Source organism: Canis lupus, chromosome 15, assembly GCF_048164855.1.
Source record: "Canis lupus baileyi chromosome 15, mCanLup2.hap1, whole genome shotgun sequence".
Lineage (NCBI taxonomy): Eukaryota > Metazoa > Chordata > Mammalia > Carnivora > Canidae > Canis > Canis lupus.
The window spans coordinates 56,236,855-56,263,619 of NC_132852.1; the positions used below are offsets into that span (position 1 = coordinate 56,236,855).

Genomic DNA, 26,765 nt, shown 5'->3' on the forward strand with positions numbered 1-26,765 from the left:
GCAACAGCCTGGATCAGAAAACCAACAAATAAACTGCCAAAGCATCACATTACTCTCCTTCCCTATGCGTCAAGGTTTTATTGAACAGCTAGCTGGGAAGTTTGTTTTAGAGAATTCTACACATTTACTATAAGGTCAGTGTATCATTTGATGTAGTAATTTCAATTACTTTAATATTGCACATGACATATTTTAATTGAAAAAAAAAGTTAAGTACAACTCTAGCGATTCCCTGATTCAATACTAATTGTTCTGTGCATTCATAGTCCACAGTTACTAATGGGGGAGCTATCCAAGACAGAATTCTGCTCTTCTGCTCTCTACCGCCAGCGACCGGAAGGCTTTGATTTTGAGCACATTGGTTATTTTTTTCCTCCTCCATTCATATCTTTCCTAGGCAAGTATCTGTCTGCACGCTTCCAAGGATTCTGTTAATCCATGTTCTAACAAAATCCTCAGAAAAAAGAAAACTTATCTACAGGAAATATAAAGTTATATAAAAAATTATCATTTAATCTGAATGCAAAAAGGGAAAAAAGGAGTAAACACAATATAAATTTAAATTAGTGATTTATAAAAGGAACATCCTTAATATCACAGCATAAGTAAACTTACTGGAACTCAACAGCCATGATTTAAAAAAAAAATGAACACACCAAAATTAGTAGGAGTGGAAAGAGGAGTGAATGCATGTTTTGGGGGAGTTGGTGTTCTACTACTAAACAAGTATTTGTTTTCTGAAGTGAAAATCGCTTCATGGCATATAATCTACTTTTAGTTATTTCCGAGAAAACAAATGAATATGTTTAATTACTCTAGATGGAAGCATGATTGCCCGCACATGCAATCACAGAAAAGAGAGCTAATCTATTTGCCCACCCCTTGGCAAAGCATGTAGTGATAGGCATGTAAATCAATCTTCTCTTTTTTTCCCTCCCTTCCCTCCCCATCTCTATGGACCTGTACATGTATGGGTGGATGTATGTACCTGCATGTTGCTAGGGCTACGAGCCCCCACCGCCTGCCCAGACACTAATCATCTGGCTCTGCCATAGTCCTAAGGGCATGCCCTCTAGCTGAAAGCAGCTATGTGGGTCATGAAAGAAATAGTAAGAGACCCATATGAAGAATAGGTTTTTTAGCCACTACTGCTAAATAAACAAACAAGATGCTTCCTTCATGCTGAATGTTAACATTTCCAGGCCTGTGTTCTATTATCCAAAATAGTGCTTGTCCGAACTTGAGATTTTATTGTTTTTCATATCACAAAGGTGTAAAGCTAGGGGGTCATAAAACATATGTACAACGAACAGGACCAACTGAGAGTGTTTTTCAAGAGCTCATTTGAGGATTTTGGGGGAAAACTGGGTTCTGTGGAATTACAGAAGAATAGTCATTTAAAGACTCAGCATTAACAACAATAGCCAAACTATGGAGAGAGCCTAAATGTCCATTGATTGATGAATGGATAAGGAAGATGTGGCATGCACAGAAACACACACACACACAAATATTATTCAGCCATCAAAAAGAAGGAAATCTTGCCATTTGCTATGATATGGATGTAACTACAGGATATTATGCTCAGTGAAATAAGTCAAAGACAAATACCATATGATCTCATATGTGGAACTTAAGAAAGAAAACAGAGAACATATGGGAAGAGGGAAAAGGAAAAAAAAAAAGAAAAGGATGGGCTAGATGGGGGATGGACATTAAGGAGGGCACTTTTGATGAGCACTGGGTGTTGTATGAAAATGATGAATCACTGAATTCTACTCCAGAAACTAATACTGCCCTGTATGTTAACAAAATTTAAATTAAAAAAAAGGAAAAAAATGACTCCATATTCCCAGGTGGTCTATTTGCCCACCACCCTTTGGTAAAACATGTAGTGATAGGCATGGAAAACGTAACCTGGAATGATCTGAGTAGCCCATCCCACTCTCAGGTATACCCATCTCATGTATGCCCTCTGTGAGAACATGATCACAGCAGAAAGGTGGCTTAGCTTTAAATGAGCCCTTTTTAACTTTGTACAGGAAACACTTAGGGAGTTAAAACAAAAAGCAAAAAAATACAACATCCAGGTAACAACGGAGATAGACCAATTAAATCAGACCCTCCACATGTAGAACAGAAGAGTACAGGCTTCAGTACATTTTATAACCTCCCAGGTGATTCCACTGTGCAGCCATGGTTGATACACTCATTTACTTCAAAAATAGTTCAAATGGTAAAAAAGAAGGTACTAAGACAAACCCCCTGGCCTGTGGGCTAATTTATCAGAAAGCTATAAGGCAACTAATTCTCCACAAGATTCTCTTCAAATATGTCTGACAAAAACCTCTCTATAGCAGCCCTGTGAATTCTAAGATCCTAGTGAAGGTTTACTTTTACCTTTAGTAGGAGGTGGTATTTGGAATCAGATGGCCAGAGGTCTGTTCCAACTCTATTGCTTAGAGGCTTCCTGACCCCAGGCAACAAAGTTCATCTCTATACCTTAGTTACTCACCTGCGAAACTTACTTCACATTGCTGGATTATAGAAGACAATTCATAGACGTGCCTCAAAAGAGTTTCTGACACTTCAGGAAGCCTGAAGTATTCACTTTGTATTTATTAGCTATTATTTCTTGCAGAAAAAAATAAAGCAGAGGCCATAACCAAAATAAGAATTGTATGTGCAATGTTATGAATTCATTTCAGTGACTTAAAAAAAAAGTATGTGATAAGTTAGTATCTGTTGTAACAGCAGTATTATACTTCAAACAAAACAGTTGCTTATCTACGTTTATGGTTTACGGTTCTAGGTAAAATTGTGGTTGAGCAAAGGGTTTTGCAATTTAATAAAATGTTTAAAATCACTGTGTTAACATACTTGACCTTATAGGTTTAAAACACATTGTTAGAAATATTCACAGGCAATGGAATCTTTTTCTCTGAAGTCTCTCTGATTTATATTAACTTGATGGATGCCTACCATAAACATGGATAAAACTATGTGGCCAAGCTTTTGGCTTTCAGTGGGGTACAGAGCATTTTTGCTTGGTATATTACCTAGGGAACTGCTGACAGTGATAATGACATGGAGGAGGCTGCTCCTGGTCACAGACTTCCCCTGAATTAAAACCACAGAAAACAGGAGAGGCTTGACCAGTGTAGGCGAAACATGGCCTTGCCATCTTCAGAAACTTCAGAAGTTTTTAATATTAAGGAAAAAAGTTAGATATCCAGTTCTGGTGGAAAGATCCTATCTCAGCTGTCCATCATGATCTCAATGAAGAGAGAAATATAATGTATTATTGTTATTATATTGGCTGGTGATTGGAAACACATTACCAATGTACAAATTAGAACCTCTAATTCTAAAGCAATTATCAGCCAATTTCAGAGCTGTTAACACGATTAAAATTATGAATACATTAGCTGATTCACCCTCACTAATCATATTTTGATTAGATAATACTATATGCTAATAGGTATACTATTCAAATTTCTTAAAGGTTTTTTAGTAGAAAAAGTTTGACAAAATTGTTCAGTAATGTACGCAGACCTGGGAAGGGAATGAATGATTGATGGATTTTTTTTTCCTCATAAACCTTATTAAAGGTCCTGATTTGGTTGGTCTCCAACTGTTTTGGCTCAGAATTAGGAATTCTAGTTTTGATGATGGCTCATGTGCACTGATTAGAAAAACATCTCGCAGAGCTATTAGAAAAGTTAATCACTAGAAAAATAATGGCGATAGAACACTATTTCATACTGAAAGTTCTTAAAAGTGTCCACTTTTCATTTATTATAGGGCATACACTCTTAATGAAGCATCAATGAACAGTTGGTATCTACATAAGTACATCTCTACAGGTAATACTTGAATTCTACCTATAAGTATAATCCTTCTATAAGCAGCAGCAGGTAGTGTGAAATGCAGCAGAGTGGGTGTGTGGTTCTAGGTATAGAATTGTGAAGATTTAAAAAAATTTTTTTAAATTGGAGTTCCACTTGCCAAATTATAGCATAACACCCAGTGCTCATCCCGCCAAGTGCCCCCCTCAGTGCCCAACATCCAGTCATCCCACCCCCCGCCCACCTCCTCTTCCACTACCCCTTGTTCATTTCCCAGAGTTAGGAGTCTCTCACGTTTTGTCACCCTCACTAATATTTTTTTTATAATAAATTTATTTTTTATTGGTGTTCAATTTGCCAACATACAGAATAACACCCAGTGCTCATCCCGTCAAGTGCCCCCTTCAGTGCCTGTCACCCAGTCACCCCCACCCCCCACCCTCCTCCCCTTCCACCACCCCTAGTTCGTTTCCCAGAGTTAGGAGTCTTTATGTTCTGTCTCCCTTTCTGATATTTCCTACCCATTTCTTCTCCCTTCCCTTCTATTCCCTTTCACTATTATTTATATTCCCCAAATGAATGAGAACATATAATGTTTGTCCTTCTCCGATTGACTTATTTCACTGATATTTTCACTCATTTTCTCTCCTTTCCCCTTTATTCCCTTTCACTATTTTTTATATTCCCCAAATGAATGAGACCATAGAATGTTTATCCTTCTCTGATTGACTCACTTCACTCAGCATAATACCCTCCAGGTCCGTCCACATCAAAACAAATGGTGGACATTTGTTGTTTCTAATGGCTGAGGAATATTCCATTGTATACATAAACCCCATCTTCTTTATCCATTCATCTTTCGATGGACACCGAGGCTCCTTCCACAGTTTGGCTATCGTGGCCATTGCTGCTAGAAACATCGGGGTGCAGGTGTCCCGGCGTTTCATTGCATCTGTATCTTTCACTGCTGGTAAATCCCCAGCAGTGCAATTGCTGGAACTGTGAAGATTTTCTAATGTCCACAGACTTCACTGATAGTATATTTGGTCCTCTAAATTGCATCACCCTGTTTTCTTTTTTTCTTAAAGATTATATTTATTTATTCATGAGAGAGAGAGACAGAGAGAGAGAGAGAGAGAGAGAGGCAGAGACACAGGCAGAGGGAGAAGCAGGGAGCCTGACCCCGGGTCTCCAGGATCACGCCCCAGGCTGAAGGCAGCGCTAAACCGCTGAGCCACCCGGGCTGCCCGCATGACCCTGTTTTAAGCAAGAAACTGGTAGATCATCTGTTTGGGACAGAACACAGGACAGAATAAATTACAGAAACAGATTTGGGACATTTTACAAAGATAAGAGATACTTCCAGGCTTGTTTTTGTTGGAAAGAACCAAGTCATCCCACAAATTATGTGACTAAAGATGAGAATACACTCTTTTATGAGCAGACATGGAGTTGAACTTGGAATTTTATAAATTTTTAAAATATTTATTTGAGTGAGAGAGAGAGAGTGAGCAAGCGCGCACGCAAGCATGCAAGCAGGGGGAGGGGCAAAGGGAGAGAATCTCCAAGCTGATTCCCCTCTGAGCACAGAGCCTGACCACTGATCTCAGGGACCCATGAGATCACGACCTGAGCCACAACCAAGAAATGGAGACTCAACCAACTGAGCCACCTAGGCACCCCTGAACTTGGAATTGTAAAGGTCAATGGTACATACTGAAAAAGATAATATATTAAATGCAGCCATCATTTAAAAAAAAAAAAAGTCACTCAACAGATCTTACCCTTAGAGTAAAAGGAATGCTGTGTTTGAATGCTTAGATAATTGACATAAGGTTCTAGTTTCCTATTTGGACTGATTTTTAAAAAGAAAAAAAATATTTACTATATCTTTCTCTAATCCAATTCATACAATGATTCCAGAGTCATCTTCATTAAACACAAAGGTGATTGTTTCCCTTCTCTGTTCACAATCTTGACCCACTGCCTACAGACAAATCCAGACTTCCTCTCACAGTTCACAACCCCTTCGTGATTTGACCCCACCTACATTTCTAGCAGCATCTCTCATCAGCACCTCTACTGTGCACTTGAGCTACGTCAATACTTCTGACTTATCATGACATATTCTTGCAGATGCTACACCATCTTTTTGGAATGTGCTGTTTCATTTAATAGTTGTTACAAAAGATTTCTCTTCAAATATTGTTTGTAATTGTGACAGATCATAGCTTCCCAAGAGAACAAATTAGCATATAAATGATGAGCCTTTGGCATCAAAGGAAATATTCAACAATAGGGATACACACACACACACACACACACACACACACACACACACACCTAAGTTACAAATTATCTAAACCATGTAGAAAAGTATGTTTTTCCAAACTTAAAAAAAAAAAAAAAAACAAAAGCTTGATCTGACTTGATCCTATTCATAGCCCTAAGGCAAAATAGAAATTCCTATAATACAGAAACTCCTGTAATACAGAAAAATACATGGATATCATAACAGACTTAGAATAGATTTAATATTTCTCCATGTTCAGAAAATCAAGTTGATGCATTTCATATCCCTACTCCCCTGGTTTTATGGTTCTTGGCAATTCTTTTGATTATTTTTGTTCTCAGGCAGGGCTGCCAATTTATTTTCTAAGCCTTAACCACCCCATCACTCGGGTCTTCTTGGCACCAGCCCTCACTCTGCCGCCAAGCTCCCCTTCACTAGTTGGCATCAAAAATGAAACGCGGCCATAAAAGAAAGCTGCCTTAATAATAGGTGTGTGCTGGGCAAACAGTAACTTCCTTAAAGCCCTCTCCTTTAAAAACATCAGCTAGAATATGGCCTCAAACATTACAGTCCTTTAGCTGATCATTTGCTTCTACTTTTGATGTCTCTGCCTCCTCTTCCTGGCTCCTTTCCTTTACTTATTCAATTATATGACTGTAGAATTTGTTTTTAAGTATGCTAGGACATGAAGCCCCAGCATTTTCATGTCTGTGGTTCCCACGATGAAAATTAAAGGATATGAAAAGTGCTGGAAATAACTGAGTAATAATTCTGACAAATATTCTAAATATACCCTGTAGTCTACAATGGCATAGATTCTTGGAACATAAACTGCTGTGCCATGCAGTATCAGAGAGGTTGATAAAATCTTGGCATGTGTTTCGGGGGAAAGGTTGACAAGTTTCAAACTTTTAAGAAGTTTCTGCAAAATTATGTCAGCCTCCCCAAAGATCTCTTCTAACAATTTAATCTGAATCAGTTCCCATTCCCTTTGAGATCCATCTATCCTTTGCAAAGCCTGCTGTCCACTTTTCCAAATCAATGAGACCAATCTGTACTTTGACTGGAATTTCCTGTTTTATTATCAAAATTGTTTTAAAAACAATTTAAAAAGGTAAAAGGTTCTGGGATTTGTTCTAATCAAAGGTACAGGGCACAAAGCACAAGGCATTATTAATACTTCAGAACACACACAACAAAGGAAATCATTCAGCACCATTTCAGCATATTCCACCACTCAGGAGATTCATGCATATTTAAGTGAATTAATTTATTTTCTGCAATTTGCTCTTTAAGAGCTTAAGTGGCCATTTGCTGTTGCTTATTTCAGGATTCTGTGCCCTCGTTCTCTGAGTCACCAACTTATAGCTTGAGTGCTCCAGGTATATTTATGTTCCCAAAGTATTTTAAATTACCCATTAGGAAATCCAATTTCCTATTTATAAGACTCAGAAGTGATTTTCCACTGTTCACTTTTTTTTCTTAATTAAGGATATAGGCCTGTTTTCTCAGCTGAATTTTTGCTATCATATCTCATTGGCTCTACAACAGTCAATATTTCAGAATGTTATCGATATCAGGATGACAGTCACTTAGGATGGGCCACTCTTGGGTCCTCTTGAGATTGATATTTTGACCACCCATAAAAATCATCACCATAATAATGTCCATTGCTTATTATACTCTGTGTCCAGCACTTTACATACACTATCTCATGTAACCCTTTCCAAACTTCTAGGACACATCTTCTCTATGACTATGGCGGTTTGGGAGATTAGAAACCCACCACCTCTTCCTTCCAAGCTTTACATTGGTTCACTGATGTCCAAGGGATGTCAATTGTGATTTAGAGGGTTCAAGAATGATCAGGACCCAGTTTCTGCCTTTAAGAAATTTATGATCTAGTTAGGGAAAGGGCAGAGGCAGTTATACAGATATTACAATCCAAGGCTATGAGTGGCTTAAACCGACATGCAAGGTGCTCTGAAGATTCAGGGAAATGAAAGATCACATCTGGTTGGGGGGTATAAATCTTCAAAAGGCAGCTGCTGTCTTGTAGAAGCCCAGAAAAGAAGATGGGATGCAGAGAATGGAAGCCATGGAGGTCAGGTCATCAATAAATGGCCCATTCTAGGGCAGTGGCCTTGAATCAGGGATGACTGACAACAGTGAACTGAAGACTATTTGGTTTTCACTACGGACTGAAAGCCTTTCATCTAGTGGTGGACTCCACACACACGGCAAATTCTTGGATTTAGGGACAGCAGAATTGGATCACAGTGATGAACAGAGTTCCTTAAACTTTTGTTTTGGGATCCCTGGGTGGCGCAGCGGTTTGGCGCCTGCCTTTGGCCCAGGGTGCGATCCTGGAGACCCGGGATCGAATCCCATATCAGGCTCCCGATGCATGGAGCCTGCTTCTCCCTCTGCCTGTGTCTCTGCCTCTCTCTCTCTCTGTGACTATCATAAGTAAATAAATAAAAAAATTAAAAAAAAAAAAAACTTTTGTTTTGAGGTAGCTCTCCAAGCATATCTTATTTATAGTCAGACTGTTAAACAGAAACTCACTTGGCAAAATGTTTCATTTTAGATTCACCTCAGGTATTATCTTTGATTCCCTCCTAGGTACTGCCTCTTCCACATCTTCTGTGTGGTTAAAATAAAAAACCCATAAAATTCAATTGTGTAAATTTAAAGATCTAACTGGCTTTTTAAAGGATTCCTGCGTTGGGAAAGCATATCACCCAGCAAGTAAGAAGGAGCTAGAGGAGCTGCACAAATGAAAGGAAGGCTTTTACAGGCTGAAGGTGGTGGAGAGGAAGGAAGAAGTTTCTAACAAAGAGTGGATTGCTTCAGGCGAGGTTACCCCCTTTGAGGATTAGGGTGTGGGGGGGTCCTATCCCGCAGACTAGAGCTGATCAGAGATTCCAGATGGACTGGTTAAAGGTCACATTTCAGGGAGAGGCTGAAAGCACAGTAAAGTCTTAGTTTGCTTAGTTGTGATCAGATCATTGAGCAGATAGAAGGAGACTCAGAAGCAGACCAAGCAGACAAGGGCATTTTCTTAATGAGAAATGAAGTTGGCAAAATACATCAGTTGACTTCCAGGTAACAAATTTGTCTTAAATGTGTTTGGCTGTACTGACTGACAGGACAGTGCTACCCCACCGCTCGCCCAGCCACACGGGAGTTTTCAGATTGTTGAGGTGCAACTATAATAGTTATTGAGGTACTACTAGCATTTTCTTCTTCTATTCCTATCTTCTTCATTAAAAATATGCTCATGGGTAAAATTAAACAGAAAACACAGCTAACTGGAAAATTTCAACTGTGACGCTCTAAATATTTGTGATTGCCATAAGAATTAATGTAAATCAGTAACAGTCCTTCAGACAGCACGAAGCACCAAGAGATGATGGTGTTAAGTACACCCAGGCCCCATAACTATGAACCTATCCCACTGGTGTCCTCTTGATCTTACGAAGCACACTGAATCACCAAGGAGACATTATGTGAAGAGTGACCCTTAACCTGCTTCAGCGAATTTTTTTGGATTGATCAAAATCATTAGTACTTACACATAGTTATGATTATTTGCGGTAGAATTTACAACTGATGGGGACTTCAGAGCTACTGCCCAAGGCTCCATTGCCCTTGTTCAAACCGCACCCCCCCCCCCCACCCATCCACACTGTCCCCTGTTCTCTAGAATTCTGCTAGAGAAGAAGTCATAACTGAGGAATCTTCCATAGTTAGTCCTTGCTGTGGTCTAAAATTTGTTCAGAAGTTATTTAGTATCTTAACACCCTCTCCTTCATAGGTATTTTAAACTTTCTAAATCAATCTTATACCCAGTGGCTTACCTACTGATGCTTTCACAGATGTACTGGTAAAGATCCATGCCACTTAAGGTTAGTGCCTTCATCCATAAGTGTCTTCCCACCTTAATGCCTAGTGCCACACCTCTCATTTGATCTTCGTTCCTGGTTTTCAAGGTAGAGCTAAACATACCTCTCTTAAAAGGCTTCACGTCTACTCTGGATTCCACCTTCCAGCCTCCTGAGGGATGGCATCGCACACTGTACGCACCTATCTCCCACATCCCCCACCTCTCTCTGGGTCTCTGCAGCTACATTCCTTTGACTTTCAACATAGACAGATTTCTTTTACACCTTGGACATAAAGGCTGCCTTGATAATAAAACTCTACACCTCTAGTTTTTCCTCAATCACTGATAAACTTCTTTTTTAAAAGTTAATATGTCTACTGCCATTGTGCTCTTGGAATTCACTCAAAACTCCTTTCTAATCACCTTAAGAAGCAGAAATCTGGCTTCCATCCCTACTGTGCTGTTACTGTTCTGCATTTTCAAGAGTGAAATTGGATTTCCTTCAGTGAAATCCAACAATTTCACTCTCTTTTGCCTATTTTCCTACTCATTATTTTCTTTTTAAATGGCAGTGGCTTCTTCAAATGACCTATACAATCTTCCCTCCCTCCCTCCCTTCCTCCCTTCCTTCCTCATTGTTCCTTCTTTGCTTCCCCCCCACCAAGAATCCATATTTCTTACCAACCTATAAATAAGTTTGTTTCCAGGGCTAAGTAACCACTTCATTAGTTACTTCTAGTTGACAATGCTAGAGAAATGTGTAAGGTCTGAATACGAAAAGGATGGAGTGACTTTGATACAGAGTCCTATTATTTTTTAAAAGATTTTATTTATTTATTCATTCATTCATTCATAGAGAGAGAGAGAGAGAGAGAGAGAGAGAGAGGCAGAGACACAGGCAGAGGGAGAAGCAGGCTCCACGCAGGGAGCTCAACGTGGGACTTGATCCCAGGTCTCCAGGATCATGACCCTGGCTGAAGGCGGCACTAAACCGCTGGGCCACCGGGGCTGCCCCAGAGTCCTATTATAAATCAAGTCATTTAAACATCTCGTGTTAAGGATTTCACTAAATAGGATGGGAACAAAATCTAAGGGGCTCATCAACTAAAAGAAGTATACAACCTAGTTAAGTGGATAAGATAAGGATGCAAAATAATTGCAACAAACATGAATGCACTTTTTACATTTAGGTAATACTGTAAGAACACCCCATAGGACACAGTAAAATAGAACTAGGATTCTTTGTTCTCCCTCTTTCTGCAAAGCAAATCTTAAAAGTTTCATGAATAGACACACAATAAGAGAACCAATTTCATTTCCCTTTGTTTTTATAACACGTTCTCAAATTATAGTTTAATATGATCTTCAACATCTATAAAAAGGGAACAAGGGGCACCTGGGTGACTCTATTGCTTAAGCTGATTTCAGCTTAGGTCAGATCTCAGGCTTGTGAGATCAAACCCTATACTGGGCTCTGCACTAAGCAGAGTCTGCTTGAGATCCCTGTGTGTACTCTCTCTAAAATAAATAAATACATCTTTAAAAGAGGGAGGGAGGACCAAAAAATGAAATGTTTCAGACCTTGCCTCATGCTCAGAGCAGTGAAGAAATGGGCAAGAGATATGAACTAGGGGAAGAGTGAGTTCCTTTAAAACTCCAAATCCCCAATAAGGTGAGATTCTAGATTCAGGCGTCCCTGGACCATTCCTCGGTAGGGCCCTCTCCAACACACCCTTACACTCAGCAACCATCTCTGCTTATAATCACATCCTGAATGGCATTACTTTAAGCCTCATCAACTTCTGGCAGACTTCACAGCTATTTTCACCAATAAAATTCAACTTATCTTTTGTTATCCTAATTGTTTTAAAGGTTTATGATAAAGAACTCTTGCCTCAGCATCTTTCACTAACATGCAATTGACTCTGTGACAGAATTCACGTGGGGAAAATGCACGTGCTAATTTAAACAAGAATGCTAATGACATAATACACACAAGGTGTTATTCTAGCCTACTAGGAGGCATCCCAGGTAACAGGCACCAAACCCTTGAGGCAAATGAATTCTAGTGCAGGGAGTAAGAAATCTGCACCAAGGAAAGATGCTAACAGGTAAATACGCAGAAAGGCTGCACAGCCCATTTTTGGAATTGAAAGGAAAGAGAAATCACATTTTGTTAGGAAAGCTTCATGAAGGATATGATTTAAGTGGCCACTGGAAACGACTAAGAGCAGCAGGAGGCTGGGGGAGATGTTAAAGGGAGAAGACATACTGGGATTACTGGGAAATGGGCTCAAGCCTTGGAGGGGAGAAGGCATGTGCGTTGGACCTCAAATGCTCTTCACAGGCATTCAGGAGGAAAAACATAACAGTACAATTCTGCTACTGAGAATAAAGAGGACCAATGCTAGACATGAAAGAGACTGAGATGATTTCATTCAAAGTCACTCATTTTCAACAAAAGAGAACTCAGTACTTGGGGCAGGTGAGAGGAGGGCTCATCGCTGTATTAGAATCACAGCAGAACCAGAACAAGAACAAAGCCAGAATCACTGTCCTTACTTTGTCCTCCAAGCACAAACCAGATTTCCCCCTGTGAGTAATGTATCTATCCCATCCTTCTATAAGGGGTGAAACCTATTTAGGTAATTCACGTAGTAATTAGCATGTACCAGACAAGGCAGTAGGAAATAAAACTTTATCCTTGTCTATACCATATCCTTGTCTGTGCAGGTCAATTACAAACACCACAAGTGTAAATTTTTCTTAATTAACATGTCACATTTAAACTGCCACCAATACATTCTAAATATATTTTTTATTTTTTTTAAAGATTTTATTTTTTTATTCATGAGAGACACACAGAGAGAGGCAGAGACATAGGCAGAGGGAGAAGGAGGCTCCCCGTGGGAAGCCTAATGGGGGACTCAATCCCAGGACCCTGAATCATGACCTGAGCCAAAAGCAGATGCTCAACCAGTGAGCCACCCAGGTGCCCCAATATATTTTTTTAAGTGGCTAAAAATCAAAGTTTATTATCAGTTGTAGTGGGCTAAAAAAAATAATCAGAAAGCCTTCTTGTTTGAGTAATTTTTTTTCTAAGTACATTCTTTGACGCACACACAGACATACATATACACACACACAGAAGGAAAACCAGATTTAGGGATAGATAGTTGAGAGAGAGGGGTTGTTAATTTGCAACTAAATGGGTCCAGAAAACAGATGACTGAAAAAGGCCAATGAGATTTGCCCAAAGTGAACCTTGCAATTAAACTGAGAAGGGAGCCAAAGAGTGACGTTGACACCAGGGCTGCTGAGACACAACAATAGTACTAATGAATCTCCATCAAAGAGCAATTTATTGGATACAGCCAGAGCTTCCACTCTGCCTCAGTGTAAATGAGGGACAGTAATTATTTCCCATTCCTGGCTTCACCTTCAGCAGGAGATTATGAACTGTGGTGATGCCACAGGATGTCCTCTTCCATGGTGTTCAAAGCACTTTCATACGATGAACCACATCATAGGAGACCTCTGCGAGATGGGTCCACACAACACCACGTCAGCCCTGACACAGCTTTCCGACAAACACCCCCTGATTCTGGTCCGACTACTGCTTCTCTTAATTGCCCACACATAGCTAACTGAGGAGACGGAGGTCTCCTTGAAAATCTAAGCTGTTGGCACTTATAATCTGGATTCTTCCATTCTGTGGTGCTAGCAGCCAGTGTTCAAACTGAAAAAAGTCTTGACATCATTTACCAATCCTCGGGTGCAGAGTCTGCAGGGGCTCCCAGTACCATGGAACTCCTTCATTTTAGAGTCAGAATCTAAACCCTACTGTCCTCTTTTGTCCTCGTTACTAACCAAGATAACCCGCAGCATATATTTTTCTGCTGCATTTTGAGGGACACTCAAGGTACAAACTGTTATATGTTATACAGTAATCTCCAGAGACTTGCTTTGTCAAGGGGGTTAAAGCACTGATTTGTCCCATTTTCTGACTGTTTCTAAATCTTACAGCCAGAAAATCTCTACCCTCTCTTCTCTGGAAGAGGAAAGAATTCAGTGTAGTTCCTCGATGAAGAATTACGCTTGAGAACTTACCTCCTCTCTGTGTAATTTGTACACCTTGAGTTTCCCCCCCACCAAAAAAAAAGTAAAAATATCTTCACAAACTTGACCTGGGGTACAGTTATACAGAAAAGCCCTTTTATGTGGATGCTTCTATTTTAATCTATATACTGGATATTTCCCCAGTTTGATCTCCCCTTCTTTTAATTTAAGCCTAGTATTCTCCAAATATTTTCCACTTTTTCACAATTTGGCCTCCAAGCAATCTAGAGGACATAATGGCAGCTCACTGCTGAGAAACCTGCATGCAATCTATACCTTCTGCAACCAAGCCATCCTGCCCTTTCATCACTGTTCTTTCTCTTTCATCCTTGAATCTGCAGACACTCAAAAATTCTATTTTAACCATTTACTCTACTTTGTGAATGCTAAATACATCTTTTTTCCCCCTTGAAGCTTTATTTTATTTTTTTTTTAAAGATTTTATTTATTTATTCATGAGAGACTCAGAGAGAGAGGCAGAGACACAGGCAGCAGAAGAAGCAGGCTCCATGCAGGGAGCCCAACGTGGGACTTGATCCCAGGACCCAGGGATTACACTCTGGGCGGAAGAAAGTGCTGAGCCACCCAGGTGTCCCCCACCTTGAATCTTTATTACAAGTATCCTGAGAACCATAGTGACTGACATTTGGTTTACAGTCACCCCAGAAATCATATCATGGAGAGCATAAATGACACCTGGATTACCCGCTCTACAAAGCTATGTGGATTCTACTGTATGATCTGGGTCCTGCCGAGTAGAAAGGAGTGTCTTGGGTGGGGCTTGCAACATGATTTTCATTGCTAAGGTGTTAATTCTATCTCCTTTGTCTTGATGCTGCCCAAGTTCAAGGAAAATGCCACTTTCTTTTAGATAAAGGATTTTGAGATAGGATATTTCACTCTGTCCAAAGCTTTTACAAATAGTTATGTAAATCACCAGTGATGGATCCGACCTAGGTGCAAAGAGGACTCAGGAAATATGAACTTGAACAATTCATTTAATAACCTATGACTCAAACTTCCTCATTTATAAAATGGGGACAATATCACTCTGTGTTGGTATGGGGGTTGATGTTAAACCTGTATGACAGTGAGAATACAGAAGAGAGGTGGGATACATGAAAGTGCTATGCACAATGCAAAGTAGGATTATCTGGACCCAGTACAAAGTTACACCCAGTGATCTATTCCCACATTAAAAGTTTATTCACCTGCACCCCTCAATATTCTCTACAATTCATGTAATGACCAAAAGTTATTGCTTTCTCGTCTCAATATATTAACCGGACGGTTGAATGCACAGGGGTGCACATCTGAATCAGCACAAAAGTACAACCTGGAGGAGTGGAAAAAGAAGGCGACTCTGGAGCTTACACTAAAGTCATTCTCATCCATCAACCTGCCCACATAAATACTAGGAAATCAACTCATTTAAAAATTGGGGAGGCCAACCTGAGTTATAATAGTGTTCTTGAATGCAGGTCAGTGAAAAATTGGTCTGCTCACAAATTCCCATTTGTCATATTCCCTACAAATGCACGTTAATTGTTTTCATATTTAAATGCCTAGAATCAACCATAATAAATGTGTGTTGTCAGGTTGTAGGGAGTTTTCTCAAAACAAAACAGGATGATTATGGCATATAGTAAATTATTGTTGGTTCCTTGTGCTCTCAGCAGAATCCAGGAGGGCAAGGCCTTAAGAGAAGAAAAATCATTCATGTCTGGTTCAAATCCTACTACACAGAAACCAGAACTGGAGCTGAGTTAATGAAATATATATTTAATACAAGTTTGTAGTAGGCCATATGTTTGTTACTAGCCTGAAATGTCTGAAAATGTAATATCTGCTTATGAATAGAATATTTGAAAACCTTTCTCAATGACATAGTCTAAAAATAGTCTTGCTCCTCAATATATTCTTCTCTCCAGAGAAATAATATCTACTGTGTCTCAATATCACCGCTAACTTTGCCTTCTTCATCAAAGCTAGGTCCTTGAGTTTCCCATGATTGTCACTTTGTGCAATGATTCCTCAGTGCTAATATTCAGAACTTATCAAAAGTGGCAGTTTTGTGGCCTATTACTCCTGACTGACGAAATCTAGGTACACACTAAGGAAGCCCAAACTTGTAATATCTCATAGTACAGGTATGTGCATGTGGTTTGGGGTGTGCATAAAGGGTAGAAATAACAGCGACAGTGGCATAAACAAACTAGTAGTTTGATAGAGTATGTGTCCTTTTAATTCATTAATACCTGCTTGGTCTCTAATGACCTTTAGAGCCCTGAGACTAAAAATATGTGGCCATAAAAGCAACTTAAGGAAGAGTCAAATTTTCTGCCTTTTGTTTTTTCACCATCTTAATCAGACATCAGACTGTTGCCTGTTTTTTTTTTTTTTAATATTTATTATTTGTTTTATGGGGAGAGGGGCAGAGGGAGAGGGAATCTGAAGCAGATTCTGTGCTAAGCACAGAGCCCAATGTGGGATTAATCTCATGACCCTGAGATCTATGACCTGAGCCAAAATCAAGAGTTAGACACTCAACCAACTGGGCCACCCAGGCGACCCTTTTGACTGTTTTGGATAGAAGCTATCAGTTTCTCATGTAAGTACAGCTTCAAAAGTTAAAGAAGTTAAGAAGTATAAAAAGGATTAAAATAAAAGGAGTATGTCTAATAAGAGACTGCTTTAGAACTCTACAGCTGAATGGAGCTTTTGGCTCTGGCCTGTGTAAACCTGACTTTCCACATGATTCCACAGATCAGGATATATGCTTAGCTAAACCTGACAGCAATCTTTGAAGAAGACAAACCAGATGGGTGGAAACTGGTACCCTTGTTCTCTTTGTGGACACCAAATAAATTGTGCTCACACAATTTGTTTTTATTTTGCCTTGAGTCTTTATCACAAGTTGTCAGAGGCCAGATGAACGACAATACTTTAAATTCAGTTTCTCATTGGCAATGTAAACAAGTCTTCACACGTTAGTTTTCAGGGTAACTGCACAGATTCAATGATCTAATAATTGTATTCAATAAGTATTATTTAAGAAAATTATTTAATTCATAGATTACAGTCCTGACATGGGAGGCTGAATAATGCCCCACCACCACCAAATGTCTACATTGTAATCCCTAGAACCTGTGAATGAATCACATATGGCAGGAGGAGTTTTGCAAGATGTGATTAAATCAAAATTCTGAGATGGAGTTATTCTGGATTCTTCAGATGGTCCCAGTGTAATCACAAATCCCTTAAAAGCAGGAAGCTATACAGTCAGAGCTGGAGGAAGAGATGTAACAATGACAGAAGTCAGAGAGAGAGATTTGATGATGCTATGCTGCTAGCCTTGAAGATAGTGGAAGGAATCACGGTCGAGAAATGTGGGCAGCCTCCGGAAGCTGGAAATGGTGAGAGGAGGATTCTCCAACTGGAGCTTCCTCCTGGAAGCAGATCTGTTAATACCCTACAGCTCTTCAATACCCTGATTTTAATTTTTTAAGACCAACTTGGGATTCCAGCTTCCAGAACTCTAGGATAATAGATGCACTGCTTCAGGCCACCAGTTGGTGGTAATTTGTTACTGCAGCAATTTGAAACTGATACACCTGAAAAGTTACATCATGAAAAGTGATACAAACATGCTTATTTTTTAATCTAGCAAACATCACACATTTTAAGTTTATCTATCTTTATATATACTTAGATCTATTATCAAACATCAAAATTTCCTGCAGTGCTAGTAGTGAAGGAGATCAGGAGGAGAATGTTCTGTGCTAGGAGTGGAGACACCTGAGTTTTAGGTCAGCTCTGGCTCTGGGAAGCTGTGTGGTTTGTGGAAGTCATTTTGATTAATTTATTTTTGATTTATTTGGAAGTCATTTTAATATCTTAGTTATTTCAGTTGAAAATCCTAGGTCTCAACAACTGATGACATTATTGTGATACTATCATCTTGACATTACTCTACTATAATTATCCTAGAATTTAAGTAAAGGAGATAGTGTTCACACAGTCCAGCCCATACATCATAGAAATTGTCATCTACTGGCACTTACTATAAGAATGCATTAAAAAAATCAAGACGTAGTATCAATAGGATTCTTTTTTAAAACATCCTATTAATAAAGAAAGTAATATTCTGCTAGTTCCATAATGTAGTCCAAAGCCTAAGAAATCTCTCAGTACAGCCTTGAGTAATGAAAGTGGTATCACTATTACATTTTAAAGTTTTACCAAATACTTGGAAATATTCAGTACTCTATAAATAGAAATGTATAGTCTCCTTGGAAAACCTCTGTGAAAATATTTATTTGCAATTATGATCCTAAGTTATATAAATAATATAAATGTAATATTACAGGTATGGCTATGATGAAAAATAAATCTTTCCCCCTGCATCACACATTTAAATTTAAATAAATTTGTAAGAGAACTTTTTATTTCTGAGGTTTGAAAAGATTCTTAGTGGAAAATTATTAATGAAAACAAATCAATACTGGAATTTATAGCTAGCACTTTCCATTTATAGGTGAAAATGGCCTATGAGAACATTAATGACATTTTTAAAGTAATCATACAAAGCCACAGACATTCAAAGTCATTGATGGCTAACTAAATACAGAAGGGGTAAAGATTTCTCCTGTCCATGTATAAGTGATTTTTAAAAGAACATTTATAGGATATTATATATAGTTTTTGTGTAAATGCAACTTCTTCCCCATAAAGTTGTGCTAGCTTCAATGCTCAGTGATATCTGCTCCTCAGAAGGGCCAGCCAGGCCCTTGCTGTTTAGTCATTAGAAACAAGCTGGCCCTGTAGGTCTCCTTTTCTTCCCCCTCCTTTGTGGCAGTAAGCAGACAAAAGAGGGCCAAGGTGCAAGGTACCACCTGTCTTTGGATCAGAACATACACCAGGGATCTCCTGCAACCAGATTTCCCTCTATGCTTTGTTCTTCTCAAATCTGCATCTTGCCTGCTAGACCTACTTCCCTTGTGTCTTGCTTTTGTTGCCTTGGCTGACTTCCCCAGAGTTTCCCTCTTGAATGCCTAGACTTTAAGAGTAGGTAGCCATATTATTCAGATACTAAAACAAGTCAAAGACATCACAAAACAAAACAAAACCACCTTACAAAACAATTTATCTTAGGATATGGATGCAAAAGCCCTCAACAAAACAGAACACAGAATCCAGCAATATATAAAAAGAATTGCACACCATGAATAGGTGAGATTTGTCATAAGGATGCAAATTTGCCTTAACATCCATAATCCAATTAATGTAATACATTAAATCAACAGAATTTAAAAAAAAAACACAAAAAAGCATATGATCATCTCAATAGAAAATATTTAAAAAAGAAAAATCTACACTATTTCATGATAAACGCACTCAGCAAACTATCACTAGAATGGAATTTCCTCAATTTGATAAAAGACATCTAGAAAAAACCAACAGTGAGCATCATATGTATGGTGAAAGACCTGGATGCTTTCCATCTAAGATCAGGAACAGGACAAGGATGTCCATTTTTGCTGCTTTCAATATTATTTGAATATTTAAAATTGTACTGAAGGTTCTAGCCAGGACAATTTGGCAAGAAAAAGAAACAAGAGAATTCACATTAAAAAGAAAACTACCTTCACTTGTAGAGGACATGATCTTGAATATAAAAAAAAAAAATCCTAAGAAATCCACTAAAACACGAATAGCACTAATAAGTGAATCCAGGAAGGTCATAGGATATAAGATCAGTTGAAACAAAAATCAATTCTATTACTATACACTTGCAATGAACAACCTAAAGATGAAATTAAAAAGAGAACTCCAATCACATTAGGATTAAAACAATACATAGGAACAAATTTAGCAGAAGTACAAAGCTTACAGTAGTATCAAAACAACAAGACTTTGTTGAAAGAAGTTAAAGATCCAAATGAAAGGACCCCAGGTTCATGGATTGGAAGACTTAACACTGGTATAAGATGGATTTACTTCTCAAAGTGATCGCTGAATCAACAGCCCTTATCAGAATCCTAGCTGACTTCATTGAAGTCAGTAAACAAAGTATAAAAACAAATTATGTCTCTGCATATAATTTGATAAATTCTGTACTATTTGATCTACCATATTTTATCAGTTCTAATATGTACATTTCCCCTCATCTCTGCAATTATAATTAGTATTTTTTCCTTAGTGAACATAAAATAATAATGTATCTTATAATCGATGACATCTTAAGTGTGATGAAATACAGTAATTTCACCTATTTGTAAACTTGAGAAAACAGTTTGGGGGTGGAAAACTTTCACTAACAGCTTCCTTGGGGGAGACGGAGGCACACATAGACAAAAATCCATCCTTATTATCATCTTTGATCACTAATGCATGTTTTTTATGTAAAAAAAATTAACAATATCTTTAATTCAATTCAAAGTGAGTGACCAGTTATCAAAGAATTAAGATACAAAAGATAATGGGCTCCTGGGTGACATAGCTGGTTGGCTCAGGTCATGATTTCGGGGTCATGAGATTGAGCCCTGCACTGTGCTCAGTGCACAGTCTGCCTAAGACTGTCTCTCCCTCTGCCCTTCCCCACCATGCACTCTCTCTCTAAAATAAATAAATCAGGGCAGCCCAGTTTAGTGTCTGCCTTCAGCCCAGGGCATGATCCTGGAGACCCAGGATTGAGTCCCACGTCAGGCTCCCTGCATGGAGCCTGCTTCTGTCTCTGTCTCTGTCTCTCTCATGAATAAATAAATAAAATCTTTTAAAAAAATAAAATAAATCTTAAAAAAAAAAGATAGGAAAGATATTGTCCTTGAATCAAACAGGAATTATTGTATACATAAACCACATCTTCTTTATCCATTCGTGGTTTATGTATACAATGGAATATTCCTCAGCCATTAGAAATGACAAATACCCACCATTTGCTTCAACATGGATGGAACTGGAGGGTACTATGCTGAGTGAAGTAAGTCAATCGGAGAAAGACAAACAGTGTATGTTCTCATTCATTTGGGGAATATAAATAATAGTGAAAGGGAATATAAGGGAAGGGAGAAGAAATGTGTGGGAAATATCAGAAAGGGAGACAGAACATAAAGACTCCTGACTCTGGGAAACGAACTAGGGGTGGTGGAAGGGGAGGAGGGCAGGGGGTGGGGGTGAGTGGGTGACGGGCACTGAGGGGGACACTTGACGGGATGAGCACTGGGTGTTATTCTGTATGTTGGTAAATTGAACACCAATAAAAATTATTTTATTAAAAAATAAAAAATAAAAAAAACAAACAGGAATTATTGATGTCACAGTTTAAGAGTGCCATTTTTAAAGCACTAGACTAGAAAAGCAATACTTAAAAATAATAACAAAGACACATAAAAATATAAAATATCTCACATATTAGTGGCACAAGCTCACCAAAGGTTATAACCTAAGTGGGCACAGCTGTTGTTGAGCCCTGACACCTATATGCCAGCCATTCCCAAGCTTCTATCTCTGGCACTGACCTCTCCCCTGCGCTCCAGACTTACAACACTAACTGACCAGAATCACGTAGAGCCGTAATGGAGTGAGAATTCAGGGTCCTTCTCACTGAAACTGCATTATTACCAGGTGTTGTTTTATAGCTCCATAAGCTGTTCCCTTGTTAGGCTGGCACTTAAAACTCCTCACAGAGGACTCCCACAGAAAATCTTGGTACCGGTACACACTTACTATAAATTATTTTCCACTGAGATGAAAAATCTTTTCAAATGGTTTTCTCTTAATTTTTCTCTTCAAAAATATTCCACTTGGGGTAGTCTTGAGTCTCTTTCACTCAGTGCTATAAAATTATTTCATTCTGTCATTTATTTTTGGATTTTGAAAACACGTAAAAGAAGGAACAATGAATGCATAATTTCACACTCAATTTGAGTGTTATAAATAAGAGGGATGGCTATTCCATTTGGTATTTTCTTTTTTTTTTAATTTATTTTTTATTGGTGTTCAATTTACTAACATACAGAATAACCCCCAGTGCCCGTCACCCATTCACTCCCACCCCCCGCCCTTCCATTTGGTATTTTCTTAGGCCAAAGCATAAAGAAGTTCAGAGCTCCATCCCAGAGAATTTAAATTCTTCTTGCCAATCCTTTCCACTTCTTGCTTTCCCTCTACATGTTCCTTCCTCTTGTTTTCTTCTCTTTATCCCAAATTCATTTTAATGATTTCTTTTTAACATCAACTTGCCTTTTACAGAAAATCATTCATTTACTAATCAGAAACAGGGAAAAATAGCATTACAGACTTGAATTCAAATTTTGTGTTTATCCATCCCTAACGATGTGAATTTAGGCAAATCACTGCCCACAGCTTGAACCACCATGTCCTTATCTGAGGAATTCGCACAAGTGATAAACCGTACCACTTATCAGAGTGAAAGAAAATCATCTAGAATGAAAGAAAGGTTACACTTGACATGAACAGAAATTTCACAGAGGAAGACATAGGCATGGCCAACATGCACGTGAGAAAATGCTCCGCATCACTTGCCATCAGGGAAATACAAATCAAAACCACAATGAGATCCCACCTCACACCAGCGAGAATGGGGAAAATTAACAAGGCAGGAAACCACAAATGTTGGAGAGGATGCAGAGAAAAGGGAACCCTCTTACACTGTTGGTGGGAATGTGAACTGGGGCAGCCACTCTGGAAAACTGTGTGGAGGCTCCTCAAAGAGTTAAAAATAGACCTGCCCTACGACCCAGCAATTGCACTGCGGGGATTTACCCCAAAGATTCAGATGCAATGAAATGCTGGGACACCTGCACCCCAATGTTTCTAGCAGCAATGTCCACAAAAGCCAAACTGTGGAAGGAGCCTCGGTGTCCATCAAAAGATGAATGGATAAAGAAGATGTGGTCTATGTATACAATGGAATATTCCTCAGCCATTAGAAACGACAAATACCCACCATTTGCTTCGACCTGGATGGAACTGGAGGGTATTACGCTGAGTGAAGTAAGTCAATCGGAGAAGGACAAACATTATATGTTCACATTCATTTGAGGAATATAAATAATAATGAAAGGGAATATAAGGGAAGGGAGAAGAAATGTGTGGGAAATATCAGAAAGGGAGACAGAACATAAAGACTCCTAACTCTGGGAAAGGAACTAGGGGTGGTGGGAGGGGAGGAGGGCAGGGGGTGGGGGTGAGTAGGTGGCAGGCACTGAGGGGGGCACTTGACGGGATGAGCACTGTATGTTGTATGTTGGTAAATTGAACGCCAATAAAAAATAAATTTATTAAAAAAAAGAAAGGTTACACTTACGCATGTGGTAGTACACATGTAGGACATCCAAGAAAAACAGGAGGTCTAAAGGACAGGGTTAATGACAGGTTAGAAATGCATAAGAATCGGTTTGCTTATTAACTGTAGATTCTTCAACAGCAACAAGACAAGAAAGGGAAGGTAAGATTTTGTTTGTATGTGTAGCTACCTTCCTATGTGTAGCTAAACTGTTCATCAAGATGGTGGACAAAGAAAAGACACTTCTTTTATTTTTTATTTTTTTTACTTTTATTTTATCATTTTTTTAAATTTATTTTTTATTGGTGTTCAATTTACCAACATACAGAATAACCCCCAGTGCTCATCACCCATTCACTCCCACCCCCTGCCCTCCTCCCCTTCTACCACCCCTAGTTCGTTTCCCAGAGTTAGCAGTCTTTACGTTCTGTCTCCCTTTCTGATATTTCCCACACATTTCTTCTCCCTTCCCTTATATTCCCTTTCACTATTATTTATATTCCCCAAATGAATGAGAACATATAATTGTTTGTCCTTCTCCGATTGACTTACTTCACTCAGCGTAATACCCTCCAGTTCCATCCACGTCGAAGCAAATTGTGGATATTTGTCGTTTCTAATGGCTGAGGAATATTCCATTGTATACATAAACCACATCTTCTTTATCCACTCATCTTTCGATGGACACCGAGGCTCCTTCCACAGTTTGGCTATTGTGGACATTGCTGCTAGAAACATCGGGGTGCAGGTGTCCCTGCATTTCATTGCATCTGTATCTTTGGGGTAAATCCCCAACAGTGCAATTGCTGGGTCGTAGGGCAGGTCTATTTTTAACTGAAAAGACACTTCTTGACAGAAGAGCAGACTCCTACTCATTCTCCTCTGCCTCCCAAAAGCATCTGGCTGTCACTGGGGATGCCCATGTCTTTAGACACAAAACTGCACGTCTCAGCCTCTTACGCAGCAAGGGTGGCTGTTCGAAAGTCCCAGCCACTGAGGCAAAAGAGGGTGGAGGCAGGAAGGACTTCTGGAAATGGCCGAACCCTGAAGCCTTGTTTTCCTGCCATGGGCACTCTCCTCTCTCACTTCCCATTCTGCTCTTTCTTTTCTCCTGATGCTGAACTGGGACCTGAGTAGCTGGAGTTGCAACATCTTGTGATTTTGAGGCAAAGGCTGAGGACGCACAGAAGCCATGCCCTGTAACCACTGACCTCTGTCATATTACATGAGGAACAAAGAAATAGGCTTTTTAAGGCTCCTGTTTCAGTTAGGCTTGACCAAACGCAAAACTTGATCGCCATCAAAAATACGACCATCAAAAATAGAAAACCCAAGTGAATCTATACTCACATTTTTTAGGAATAATAAAAGTGAGATGCCTGGGTGGCTCAGCCAGTTAAACATCTGACTCTTCATTTTGGCTCAGGTCATGATCTCAGGGTCATGAGATGGAGCCCCACATGGGGCTCCTCACTGGATATGGATCCTGCTTCAGATTCTCTTTCTCCCACTCCCTCTGCCCCTCCCCTCCTCTAGAAACAATAAAAACATTCAGCAATATACTGATATAATATATAAAATCAATTTTATGTCTATCTATATACTACCAAGGAGCTCAGAAAATGGAAATTTTTAAAAGGTGTAATTTATATCGATACAAAATATAGGGTTGCTAGAAATAAATCTTATATAAGATGTGCAGGATCTTATGGACAAAATTTTTAAATTATTGAAAGCAATGAAAAACTTTTAAGTAAATGGAGAGAGATATTATGTTTACAGAAGACTCAATCACACATAGGAATTTTCTTCCTCAATTGTTGTATTCTTCCAACTAATCTGGAAATGAAAAATAATTCCAATAAAACTTACAGTGGAATTGTGTACATGACACTCATCAAGTTAATGCTAACATTTATGAAGACTGAAAAGCCAGGAATAACCATGAAATTCTCTCTACAAAGTTGGGAGACTCCAGTTGGCCATATTTCAGTATTATAAAGCTACTGTAATCAAGGCAGTGTAGGATCAGTACAGAAAGAAGTGTGTAAGCCAAGAGAACAGACTAGAAATTCAAGAAACATCCCCCTGAATGTGAAGACTTATGGTTGGAGAAAGTATGATAAATGGTGCTAGGGCAACTGGTTATCAGTAATGGAAAACAAAATCAGATCTCTAGCTCATATCATACACAAAAATCAATTTCAGGTGCAAGAAAAGACCTAAAAATAAGACGTAAAACTACAATGTGAGAATGTCTTTATGACTGTGGGGAATAGAAAGATGACTTCAGACAAAAACTACAAATCCCCAAGAAAAAGATTGATACATTTGACTGCCTTTAACTTACTAACCTCAACACATACAGAAATGCAGTAAACAACTGGAAAAGGCAAAGTACAGCCAAGAAGAAGATAATTGGGACTGAAGTACTTCTTTTTTTTTAAAAAAGATTTTATTTATTTATTCATGAGAGACACAGAGAGAGAGAGGCAGAGACACAGGCAGAGGGAGAAGCAGGCTCCATGCAGGGAGCCTGACTTGGGACTTGATCCCGGGTCTCCAGGATCACGCCCTGGGCTGAAGGCGGCGCTAAACCGCTGAGCCACCCAGGGATCCCTGAAGTACTTCTAATAACAAGGGAAAACCAAATAGTCCAATAGCTAAAAGGGCAAAAGAAAGTGATCCACAGAAGAAGAAACCGGCATGGTTAATAACTACAAAAAATGCTTTCCTCAGTGGTAACCAGAAACCATGATGAAATATCACTGACATGCATCACACTGGCAAAAATGAGGAGATCTGACAATACCAAGAATTGCATGAGGATGCAGAGCATGGGAGCTCCTGCGTTCTCCTGGGTGAGCGTACAATGGCATACCCACCATTAGAGCAATATGGCACACCTAGTAAAGGGGAAGGTGCTCTTGCCTATGATGCAGCTATTTTACTCCCAAGTGTACACGGCCTAGAGAAACCCCGGTACCAGACACATGTCACAGAATGTTCACAGCATATGGCTATGAAGTGAATTATTGTCATACACGTAGTTGTAAAGTTTCACTCTGGGTGTTGAGTACAAAGGCACTTTTTGAGAGACAGAATGTAATGAGAGATACTGCAGATTGAAACAGGGAAATCAGATTAGCTTCAGAACTTGGGGCATCATGTTTTAGAGTGGGTAATGACTGGGACACAGCCAACCTCTGGACCCCCTGCAGGAATTTTTTTTTTTTTTTTTTTTTTAAGAAAGGCAGACTGCCACACACAGCACCTCATACGGATGTGTCTGGTGTCTTGGAAGCT

The 26,765-nt window shown here is 39.1% G+C and overlaps 1 protein-coding gene across 9 annotated transcripts in view; it reads right to left on the minus strand.

Moving 5' to 3' along the window:
• The window catches only part of TPK1 (thiamin pyrophosphokinase 1), a 325,666-nt gene that overhangs the window by 61,272 nt on the left and 237,629 nt on the right, over positions 1-26,765 (minus strand). For 4 of the 9 annotated variants that reach the window (XM_072777570.1, XM_072777562.1, XM_072777568.1 and 1 more), the window contains one exon: positions 23,706-24,672. The exons of 3 other annotated variants lie outside the window; for them this stretch is intronic. In XM_072777570.1, the coding sequence (XP_072633671.1) occupies positions 24,542-24,672 (131 nt within the window). In that variant the 3' untranslated portion in view covers positions 23,706-24,541. Of the gene's footprint in view, positions 1-23,705; positions 25,299-26,765 lie in introns of those variants that run through there. 2 more of the 9 variants (XM_072777571.1, XM_072777566.1) reach the window with 2 other exon arrangements.